Here is a 12,206-nt window from a genome sequence, read left to right as displayed (position 1 = left end):
AGCTCAACAGGAAAATGAACCAGACACTTACAGACAACTTTTCTGATCACTATCAAATGAACTATACAAATTATTACGAGTTTCCGTTGATTTTTAATGAAAGTGAGCTAGACCTTGTATCTTCAGAAGAGAGGAATCCTATGAGAGAGACTTCTCTGGTTTTCTTCTGCCTGACGTTTCTCCTCGGAGTTCCAGGAAATGTCTTTGTTGTGTACATCGCTGGAATGAAGATGAAGAGGACCGTTAATACGATATGGTTCCTTAATCTAGCAATTGCAGACCTCCTGTGCTGCCTTTCCATACCTTTCAATGTGGCGGAGATTCTTCTCGACCATCACTGGCCATATGGATCTGTCATGTGCAAGATTCTTCCCTCTTTTATAGTTATCAACATGTTTGCCAGTGTCTTCACTTTGAATGTGATTAGTCTGGATCGGTTTACCCAGGTGATCACACCAGTTTGGGCTCAGAACCATCGTAACTTGATGCTTGCACGGTTATCCTGTGTAGTGGCCTGGGTCCTGGCGTTACTCCTTAGCCTGCCCTTTATGATATTAAGAGAAACTTATGATGAATTAAATATAACAATCTGCACATTTTATGGTGATGAAGAAGAAGGTGACTCTAATACATCTGGAATATTGAGTGTCATCAGGTTTGTGTTTGGTTTTTTGATTCCTCTCATATGCATCACAACATGTTATGGATTCATCGCACAGAAGTTAGGCAGGAGTCATTTTCACTCTGGACGAGCATTTCGCATCATGTTGGCTGTTATTGTGGCCTTTTTTCTGTGCTGGCTGCCGTATCACACTGTGGATTTAATCCGAATATATGGTGGAAAATCGAGTTCCTCAGTGGCATTTACCATGGACCAATTGGCCGTCTCTTTGGCGTATTTTAACAGCTGTCTGAACCCGGTTCTGTATGTTTTCATGGGGCAGGATTTTAAGGAGAAGGTTAAGCTTTCTCTAAGACATGTTTTTCAAAGAGCTTTCTCTGAGGAGGGGACACAAATCTCACGATCCACCCAGTCACAACAAATGCACTCAGTGTAGTTTAAGAGTAACTCATTGATGCATTGCAATTTAATCATTTTTTACTATTTCTTTTCAAAACTGAAACTTAAGGCAAAACAGCACATGACATAACACAAGTAGCTTATTCTAGCACTTTTCAATAGTAGGAAGTAGAACTCTGCTGTTCTGTTTCTGCAGGAAGTTATGAAATTCACATTAAATGTATCTAAAATACACAATTTAAGACGTGCAAAAACATGGAGAAATAGTGAAATAATTGTTAATATGATTTGTTTTAAATAATTGTATTTGTAAAGCTTAATATTTCTTTTTGTAATCTGTTTGCTCAAAATAGCAGCTATGTGAGTGTGCTTTCCTGTGATGAGTGGTTTCACAGTTTTAAAGCTGTGAAAAATGAATATGTCTTGTATGAAAGTTTTTAGTGTCTTTAGATTTGTAGGTTGTTATACTTTTTATAGATTTTCAATATTGTTACACTATTGTCACGTAACAGCATAGAAGTATGAGGTTTTAGTTCGATTTACTATAGTTGTTTTACTATTGTTACCATGAAACATTCAATTCAGTTTAGAATAAAAGTTTCTTTTTTCTTGGAAAATCAATTGACTTGTCAGGAAAAACAACTTTGGCATTTAAAGGAAAGATTATTCAGTGTTATTACACGGTTCACTGAAACACTTTTTGGATTGTTCAATTGATCATTTTCTCAGGCAACCAATTTCCGACATTGCTGATTCATGTCTCACTCTGTGCTCTTATCATTATCATATTACACAATAAAATGATTTCAGTTTAACCTCCTGAGACCCAGGCATGACTGCTGTGTGCTTTTTCCATTTCCCTTTTTGATTTGTAACTAGTAGCACCTAATAGACAAGCAAAAAATCTACAGCAAATAGTTTTCCTAAAAATTGATGTCCACATACACCGATCAGCCACAACATTAAAACCACCTGCCTAATATAGTGTAGGTCCACCTCCTGCCGCCAAAACAGCACCAACCCGCATCTCAGAATAGCATTCAGACATGCTATTCTTCTCAGCACAATTTTACAGAGTGGTTATCTGAGTTACCGTAGACTTTGTCAGTTCAAACCAGTCTGGCCGCTCTCTGTTGATCTCTCTCATCAACAAGACGTTTCCTTCCACAGAACTGCCACTCACTGGATGTTTTTTGTTTTTGGCACCATTCGGAGTAAATTCTAGAGACTGTTGTGTGTGATAATCCCAGAAATACTCAAACCAGCCCATCTGGCACCAACAATCATCCGTGTGATTATCTAATCAGCCAACCGTGTGGCAGCAGCTGTTTTGGCAGCACGAGTGGGACCTGCACAATATTAGGCAGGTGGCTTTAATATTGTGGCTGATCGGTGTATGTGGACAGCGGGACTCGGTTGAGAATTTTTAAATAACACTAAGCTATAGAAAGTCAGATTTATTTCATCAAATAGTTTATGATGTGTCCAGGAGTGTTGATTATTCATGTTTTTAGACGTTACAGACATTACATCAGAAATTAGCATAATTAATTCTGATTCAAAGTAATGTCCAGCATCATCCAATCACTGTCAACCATGTTAAAATAAAATGATACATTATAAATTCTGAATCTATGTACTGATTATCATTGTCACATGTCTGTCAAACATGTTGAGTGATCCAAACATCATCTGCAGCCTGAAACTGAACTTTTGATCAGATTTTAGGAGTGAATGCACTTAACTGCATAGAGAGATATAGGATGCTCCCTTGCTCCCTATTTAGTGAATGACTTAACCTCCAGTGTGCTGTCTGTCTGCACTGGTCTCAGAACAGTTTGAAATGCACCTTACTTTCATCCTAACTCCATATAAAGTCTCTGAAAGCAACATTTTTCAGCTTTTGGATGAACCCATTTATTCTCAATGTGATAATGTACAGTAAATATAGGAATGCATTTATTATGTTAATGAATAGATTCGTATTGCACAGAGATAACAAAATTAAACATAACCAAATGTATATTAAAATGAAGCGAAATGACCCACAGATGTGTTAGAGTTGAAAGTTATTTAAAATTACATGTTATTTCTACTTTTGAGGAAATGCGGTGCCAGTGTCCACATATGTGTACACATGTTTATCAGCACGTTGATGCACAAAAAATAAACCGATTGTTTAAAGTGGCATATCAAATGAAACTAGAGATGCTACTCTTTACAACCAAACAGGTTTCAATGAAAACATTTCAAGAGGTTTCTTACCAGAGGCACTTATATTGGCTCTGTGCCCGTAGAAGCGCTTCATGGAAATCGATGGAATGTTGTCACGTGACTTGTTGCGCCAGAAGTTTAACCCTTAAATGACAGTCTAGAGTTTAGTGAACAGTATGGAGGAGCCAATGTTTAATTTGCCGTCTTCACTTCAGTAATTCATTTGTAGGCTAGACCTCAAGAACTTGGTTATCACCCGTGCTCTAGTAGTGTTTTTTCCCCCTTAACTGTAGATTACCTCCACCACAAAACTATATTTATTGTATTGTCCTAACTTTTTTTCCTAATTGTCGTCAAGTCAAAGTGCCTCACCTCAGCAATTCGCCACCTGGAACCAAGCATGCGCACGGCCAAGCGACACAAAACTATGACAGACATTTTGACCTAAGTTCCACAAATGAAGTGAAAACATTTTAGGTCTTATGTTAATAAATTAACTTTACTGTGATATTCGACCCCCTCTCACTCCACAACATTGTGTGAGAGAAATACTTGGAGCGGAAAGAATGCAAAAGTTTCAAAGTAATAATGTCTCTTTTAGTCTGCATCATCAATACCTTGAATGTGAAACTTTAACAGAGAGAAAAAAAAAATGATCCGTCATATTTTTAGACACGTTTTGCTGACTTATTTTCTCAGAAGAAAAACTGATTGCAGCACTTTCCAGTTGAAATGTTCCTCTTTTATAAGTTAAGTGTCCAGTGCAGACTTAAAAGGATAGTTCAGCCAAAAATGAAAATTCTCCCTCATGCCATTCCAGATGTGTATCGCTTTCTTCAGCTGAACACAAATGAAGATTTTTAGAAAAATATCTCAGTTCTGTAGGTCTATAGAAAGCAGGTGAATGGTGGCCAGAACTTTTATAGCTCCAAAAAGCACATAAAGGCAGCATAAAAGACTCCAGTGGTTTAATCCATGTCTTCAGAAGTAATATGATAGGTGTGGGTGAGAAACAAATCAATATTTAAGTGAGTTTTTAACATAAATTCTCCTCCCTGGCCAGTAGGCGGCGATATACACAAAGAATACAAATTGACAAAAACAAAAGATGAATGTGAAAGTGGAGATTTATAGTAAAAAAGGACTTAAATATTAATCTGTTTGTCTCCCACACCTATCATATCACATCTGAAGACATGGATTTAACCACTGGAGTCATTTGGATTACTTTTATGGTGCCTCTATGTGCTTTTTGGAGCTTCAAAATGTTGGTACCCATTCAGTTGCATTGCACTGTGTGAACTACCCCTTTAGGCCTATTAGTAAAAACAGTTCCATCATCCTTACACGACTTGTGACACTTGATTGTAAGGCTTGAATACACTGTCTAACAAATTATTATTATTTATTTTATTTTTTTGGTTCCTGGGTCGTAAGTGTTATTTCCTCAATGCTTATGCCTCAAAAGTATAGAAAATGGCTATTATTCCCCATGAACTTTGCTTTTGTGACCAGGATGGTGATATTTTGAAATTTACCTATTTTCCAGAACATTCCAGATAGATTCAGTGCTGAGTAAACTTGGAGTAACTTCTAGAACTTTCCAGTAATATAAGTAGTAGTATAAATACAGGGGCATTAAGCCCACCAGTTCAGTTTAATTCCAGCTGCCTAAGTGGATACATATCAAGACCTCGTTGGACGCCTTGAAGTATGATGAGAACAGCTGGGAGGTCATAGGAGACTTCAGAATGGTGGGGTGTCCAAGGCGGTTTTACCAAGTTTCCCTGCTATCTTTGTCTTTGGGACAGCAGGGACACCAAGGTGCACTACCACAGGCGGGACTGGCCAACATCAAGTGGGAGCCACTGGTGGACCCCCGGAAGGTGCTGATGCCACCACTGCACATCAAATTGGCCCTTATGAAACTATTTGTCAGAGCTCAAGATAAGGAGTCGGCAGCCTTCAAGTACCTTCAAGACCTCTTCTCTAAGCTGTCTGAGACGAAGGTCAAAGCCGGTGTTAAAAAAGGATTTTGGATTCATATGTTGTTTTTTTCTGACTTTATGTGAACGAAAAGACACACATTCACCCATTTTTCTCATTGGAAATAGGTACATTTCAAAATATCACTGTCCTGGTCACAAAAGCAAAGTTTGTGGGGAATAATAGCCATTTTCTATACTTTTGAGGCATGAGCAATCAGGAAATAACATTTACTACCCAGGAACAAAAATTGTGTTACATAGTGTTATGATGCCATTTCATTTGGATATTCATAGACTGACATTCTGTATTGTAGAGTAAAAAAGTGTTTATCTTTCAGTTCTAATATTCACAACCTACAATCAACAGTGAAAACTGTGCCTAATATTTTGCTATTAAATATATATATATATATATATATATATATATATATATATATATATATATATATGTTTTACCTAGCAAATAAAAAACACTTCTTTTCTTTGACTACACTGTACTTATCTCACCATAAGCCTTTGTAAATTCTTCAAACTGTAGTCACATCTTTCACTGCAGTACAGTGGACTCGACTCCAGAGGTCAACATTTCCTGCTGACAAGAACTTTAACATTCATCTCCTGTGTTTTGTAATTCTCAGCTAGTTAATTCTTTATTAGCAAGTGCACTGTAGCGGCCAGTGTTTAATTAACCTGCATTTTACAGAAAATCATGCCTAGATTTATTTCAGCCCTCAGTAAGTGTGACCGGCCTTCGTTTAGCTCTGCGTTGTGTGGATAAATGAACAAGACCGGGCAACAGGAATTACTCAGGCCAGATTTTATTCTGCATGAATAAAGAAACAAATTAATCAATCTGTGGCCTTCTCTCACAACTGGAACACCAGCCTCTCTTCAGCCGCGCTTACCGCGAACTGAAGGAGAGCAACCGGAACCGGAACATAAGTCTTAAAGGAGCCACGCGCCATTTTTAACAATACTGAAAAAGTACCATATAACCATAGAAACATGACATCTCAAATAAAAGAAATCAATATTAAAAGAATTTCCAGAATACAAAATAATTATATAAATATAACAAATGATAATAACAAAAAGAGAGATTTTGTGTGAAATTAATAAATAAATATAACACCTGTTACATTCACCTCCCCTAATTTCACCAAAATTCTACATGAGTAACGAGAATTTCCTAAAGAATCACAATGCAAAAATACCATAGTTACAGCAATGAAAGCTATCTGTCTTGACAGATACAGAGAAATTTAAGGGTGATCAAGCCTCAAAACCTCTTAGTAAAGTATGTTGCCAAATACACCATACCACACTTAACCTTTGCAACAAATCCTCACTCACATTATTCTTATATCACTTAATGAAAAATTGATCCCAAAAAGAAAAAGAAATAGAAAGTAAACTTCCTACGCAATCACGAAATTTAGAATAGGCTTAAAAGGGACTGTGACTTTTTCTGGAATCTGTTTGACAAGTTTGCCATTTTAAATGGCTTTTGGGCCATAGTCTCAATCAAACGGTTGACTTTTTTTACTACTCTACCAGCCCGTGTTGTAATTGTGCCTTGTTCAGGACCTGGCATTGACGCATCATCACAGACAGGTAAATCAGAGTCAGTAATACCTGAATTGGTCAAATCAGATGTTGCCAATGATGCATTGTCACAATCAGAATTTCCTGTGTTCAATGTTTTATCAGGGAGCATCTGGTTTTGACTGTCTTGACCAGAATTAACACAGTAAGTGTCATCACCTTCATCTTCCTCCTGTTCCATTTGTACATCAAAAGGTTTTGAACTCTTTGAAACATCCTCATTTAATACTAATGAATGTGTTTTGTTTTCAGGATCTTCATCCTCCAAGGAATCAGTGGAATTTGTTGATCGGCTCTCACACTCAAAATCATTTGAGCAATCGGCAACCGTTGATCCACATGTTTCATCCTCAGGACATATCACTGGTAAGAAACTAATGTCTAAGAGCATGTTCCGATGTACCACTTTAGTGTGCCCTTTGTCATCCTTCACTTTGTATATGTGTGTCTGGGGATCATTATCCACAATGGTGTACACAGTAGGTTCCCATCTATCTGCCAACTTCCTTTTTCCTCTTTCTCCTTTATTGGCAATGAGCACTCTATCTCCATTGCTCAAATGTACTCCCTTGATCTTGCGGTTATAAATCTTGGTCTGTTTCCTCTGTTCTTGTACAGCATGTTTTTGAGCAATTTCAGCTGCTTCGTGAAGGTGAGACATTAAAGTTGCAACATAGCTGCTATAATCAACAATCACCGGATCCTTCGATACTTGCTTGAACATTATGTCCACGGGTAATCGTGGGACACGTCCAAACATGAGTTGGAAAGGTGCGTAACCAGTCGTCTCATGTATTGTTGAGTTGTAAGCGAAGGTCAGAGTCTGAATTTGTTGTGGCCACTTATCCTTAGATCTCAGGGGTAAGGAGCGAAGCATATTTCCTAATGTTCGGTTGAACCGCTCTGTGATGCCATTTCCCATAGGATGATAGGCAGTTGTACGAGATTTGGAAACCCCAGAAAGTGCTAGCAATTCAGCAATGAGCTCACTCTCAAAATTTGTGCCTTGATCCGTATGGATCCGCTCAGGGAACCCATACACGCAGAACACATGATCCCATAACTTTCGAGCAACTTGCTTTGCCGTTTGGTTAATGCAAGGAAAGGCATGAGCGAGTTTAGTGAAATGATCTGTCAAGACCAACACATCCACTGAACGCTGCTTGTTATCCTCTGCACTCCAAAAGTCAAGACAAACCAACTCCATAGGTGCAGAAGTTTGAATACTTTCCAGTGGAGCTCGAGCAGCTGGCTCAGGTGTTTTTGCCAGAATACACCTCTTGCAACACTTCACATATTCTCTGATCTCGCTCTCCATCTTGGGCCAGAAGAAGCGCTGTCTTGCCAAATGAACTGTTCTAGCCTGTCCTTGGTGACCGGCAAGATCGTGAAGACCGTGTAGAACTTTTTCTACCATGCTATGAGGCAGAACATACTGATGTCTTCTCTGTCTGCTTATTGGGTCCTTAGTTAACCTGTACAGAATCCCATCACACACTTTTAGGTGATCCCATTGCTTGACAAGGGCTAAAGCTCTGTAGTCGAGCTTTTCTTTCTCTCTTCTTGAAGGGCGTCTTTTACGAAGTACAAAAGGGAGAACCTTGGAAATGGTAAGGTCGAGCTCTTGACTTCTTTCCAACTCATCATGAGAGAACATGGGTAGAGGCTGTTCACCTTGGCTAGTAGCTGCAATCTGCTGAACTAACTGCACCAGCTGAACTGCTCGCGTCACTGTCGCCATTTCCCAGTCATCTTGGACATGGCAAAGTGTCTTGACGGTTACTGGATCACATGACTGCACATGACAACTTGACTGACATCCAAGCTGATCACTCATCTTGTGACACTCAACCTTCAGACGAAACACATCCTGTATTCCTTCTTCTCCTACAGCATCAACTTCGTTAAGTAAGCGGTTGTAACTCTCATTCATGAGCCTATGACTAATTGACCTTGCAAATGGATCTCTGCTTAAGGTATCAGCCACAATGTTCTTGACTCCTGCAATATGTTTTATGTCAAAAGAATAAGAGGCTAATTTTGAAACCCACCTTTGTTCACAGGCATCGAGTTTTGGCTTAGTCATAATGTGTGTAAGTGGATTGTTGTCAGTCCAAACTGTGAAGCTGTGCCCCTTGAGCCAGTGGCTGAACTTTTCGCACACACTCCATTTCAAAGCCAAAAACTCAAGCCTGTGCGCAGGGTACTTCCTCTGTGACACGGTTAGGGTCTTGCTGGCGAAGGCAATAGGCCGAGCTATTTCTTCCCCTGCTGGAACTTGGGATAGCACAGCACCTAACCCATCTAAAGATGCGTCAATTGAGAGAATCAAAGGCCTAGAGAAATCAGGATGTGCTAGCACAGCACAGTTCGACAACCTCTCCTTGAGTGTATTGAAAGCAATGTCACAGTCCTCCGTCCAATCACTTGGATTCAGCTTTCTGAATGTGCCAACAGGCTTCCTAACTTTCTCTTTACCTCGTCTCTTCTGACCCGCAGTTAGAGCAAAGAGAGGCTTGGCGATCGAAGAACAATTATGGATGAAGTGTTGATAGTAGAAAATCATTCCTAGAAATGACTTGATTCTTCGCGCTGATGGAGTGCAACCATCTTCCTCCATAAGTTGCAACTTGGACATTTTGGATATAACATCCACCTTCGTGAAGTCCACTGAGATGCCATGGCCAGAAATAATATGACCCAAGAATCTCACTGAATCACGCAAGAAATGACATTTTTTGGGACTCAGTTTCAGGTGATATAACCTAAGCCGCTGAAAAACCATTTCCAACCTGCTTAAAGCCTCTTGCTCCGTGGGTGCAAACACAAGTAAATCATCCAAATAGCAGAGCAGACTGCTAAAGTTCATATCCCCAAAAATGCTAAGCATCATCCGCATGAACGAAGCTGGGCTGTTGCACAAGCCTTGTGGCATGCGGTTATACTCATGTAGTCCCATAGGAGTAATGAACGCGGTGTATTTTTTGTCTTGTTCATGCATAGGCAAATTGTAGAATCCGGAGGTTAAGTCCAAGGTGCTGAAGTAATTGTTACCTCCTAAAGCAGCGAGACAGTCGGACTGATGAGGGAGTGGGTGAGCATCCTTGAGTGTCCTCGCATTAAGCCACCTGAAGTCCGTACAGATGCGGAGGCTTCCATCCTTTTTCCACACAAGCACCAAAGGCGATGCATATTCGCTTACCGATTTTCTAATTATCCCTTGCTCCTCCATCTCAGTTAACACCTGACGCAGCTTCTGGTAATGAGCAGGAGGGATCCTCCGATATGGCAACCGGAAAGGCCTCTCATCTGTAAGTCGGATACGGTGTTCAAACTCCTTAGCCTCACCACAGTCTAAGGGATGCTTTGAAAACACATCATTGTAATTCACCAATAACTGTACAAGTTTCTCTTTGGATGCATCAGTAACTTTGCAGAGATCAATGTCAATTTCACTTAACCCAACATCTTGCAGTCTCAAATTTGAAGTATAATTTGGAGAAGCTTGCATCTCTGAACTAACCTCCTTTATCTTTCCAGTGCCCTGCAAAACTGGGAAATCTTCAACAGCCAAACAAGGTGAAACATCTGCCAATTTCCGATTCTTTCTTAGCGTGACAGGTTGGTCTGACAAATTGGTTATTTTCATAGGTACCCACCTATCACCCCACATAGATGTTATCACACGAGCTACCATGATGTTTCTTGGCATAGTCTTGGAGGTAGTTGGTTCAACAAGAATGGTACTCCCGAGGGACAATAAAGTGTCGCTGGGCAGTCTTCCCCACACTAAATGTTCTTGTCTAGCAGCAAGAGTGACAGCATGATGAAGCTTTATTGTTCCGATTTTGCTAGGGATCTCATCATGTCGCCAGCGAGTGAGATTTGACATCACATCCAAAAAGTGTTCACCATCCGGTGATAACTGTGTAGCGCTTTGCGATATGAAGTCCCAATACTCATCTGTGTTCTTCATTTGATTCACAATATGCTTGATCAAGTTGGTGCCAAGAATTAAATCATCATGTTGTCCTGGAACAACAAGAATTGGAACTCGACAGCTGATGCCATACACTTTCATACTAACTTCATACAAACATTTTGGCTGTGCAGTCTTACCCCCAACACCGACAAGAATGATATTCTCAGGTAGTGATCTTTTGTCCAAGACAACATTTTCAGCCAACAACTTTTGTTCAGCTGTCTCACTAAGAGTACAAGACATAGAACCAGTGTCAAGCATTCCTCTCATGTGGAACTGGTCATTTACAATCACAGAAGTATAGAAAAGATCATCAAAAGCCTTTATTTTCTGCATGTTTTGTGCGTATATCACGCAAGTACCATCAGATGCTGTATGACATGCATTCTCATACTGCTGTTCCAGATCACTTATGAGGGTTTGATCCTCACCCACACATCCCCTCTCCAAATGTGGGTCTAATGGTTTAAAGGACCAGCTCCTCGTGGCGAGTAGTTTACCTCCAGACTGTCATGACTACTCCACTTCGGACACTCTCTTTTTCTGTGTCCATGTTCAAAACAAAACAAGCATAAACCATCTCTTCTACAATGTGCAACTGTAGAATGGTCCATGCCTCTGCACACTTTGCAAAACTTCCTGCTCGCATTCCCATGCCTAAATGAATCTACAGGTACAGAGGGGGTTTGCATGTTATGCTTCAGCACACGATCGAGCAAACTGATAAGGGACTGAGTACAGCTGTCACTTGTCTGAACTGATGGTGTAACTGACAGCCCACCTTGACCTGCTGATACTTTCGGCACATTCCCAGATGTTCCATCATCTAAATTTGACATTTGGGCATTGGTAGCTACAGTCTTCGTAAAGGCAGAATGGTTAGACTGTGCCTTCATTTGTGCTCTTTTCTCAGCTTGATATTCATCAAGACGTTCTTGTATTTCAGCCGCCGTCCACCTATCAGCAGACTTGAACTTCAAGATAGCAGAAAGAGATTGGTCAGGGCAATGCTTAACAAACATTTGTGTCACCTCACGGGTAGGATCTTCAATACTTCTGCCCTGTCTTCTCAAACACTCGTCAGCTACATCAACAGCTTTATTAAGCCGAATCCAATATTCCATTGCATTCTCTCCTGCTACAGGTAAAGTGCCATAGAAGTCAGCAAGCGGCATAGATGAATATGACAATTCGCTGAAGTGCTGTTTGAGTATGTCTGTGACAATCCTTGGGTTTGTTTTAGGCTTCAGTGATGGATTGCTGCGTAGTGCTATCTTGATTACATCTTTAGCTCTCCCCATTAAATTCGACATGATCTCATCGGCTTGTTCAGCTAAAGGAACACCTTTCTTCCTCAAATAAACATCCATGAATTCTTCCCATTCGTGTACTGATA

At 40.0% G+C, this 12,206-nt stretch overlaps 1 protein-coding gene and 1 long non-coding RNA gene across 2 annotated transcripts in view; one reads left to right on the top strand and one right to left on the bottom strand.

The window, feature by feature from the left end:
* LOC127433982 (uncharacterized) overlaps positions 1-440 on the bottom strand; it is a 23,906-nt gene extending 23,466 nt beyond the window's left edge. Inside the window, exons 1-2 of the long non-coding RNA XR_007895963.1 lie at positions 304-440; positions 114-219 (exon numbers count right to left, since the gene is read on the bottom strand). This is a non-coding gene — a long non-coding RNA (uncharacterized LOC127433982). The remainder of the gene's footprint in view (positions 1-113; positions 220-303) is intronic.
* LOC127433967 (C3a anaphylatoxin chemotactic receptor-like) overlaps positions 1-2,920 on the top strand; it is a 4,432-nt gene extending 1,512 nt beyond the window's left edge. The window contains exon 2 of the mRNA XM_051686369.1: positions 1-2,920. This exon is cut by the window's left edge and continues 13 nt beyond it. Within this exon, the coding sequence (XP_051542329.1) occupies positions 15-1,058 (1,044 nt within the window). The 5' untranslated portion in view covers positions 1-14 and the 3' untranslated portion in view covers positions 1,059-2,920.
* Positions 2,921-12,206: the final 9,286 nt, after the last annotated feature.

This window comes from Myxocyprinus asiaticus, chromosome 43 (genome assembly GCF_019703515.2).
Source record: "Myxocyprinus asiaticus isolate MX2 ecotype Aquarium Trade chromosome 43, UBuf_Myxa_2, whole genome shotgun sequence".
NCBI classification, from domain to species: Eukaryota; Metazoa; Chordata; class Actinopteri; order Cypriniformes; family Catostomidae; genus Myxocyprinus; species Myxocyprinus asiaticus.
The sequence above is the reverse complement of the archived record's forward strand: the minus strand, read 5'-3'. Positions and strand labels throughout refer to the sequence as shown.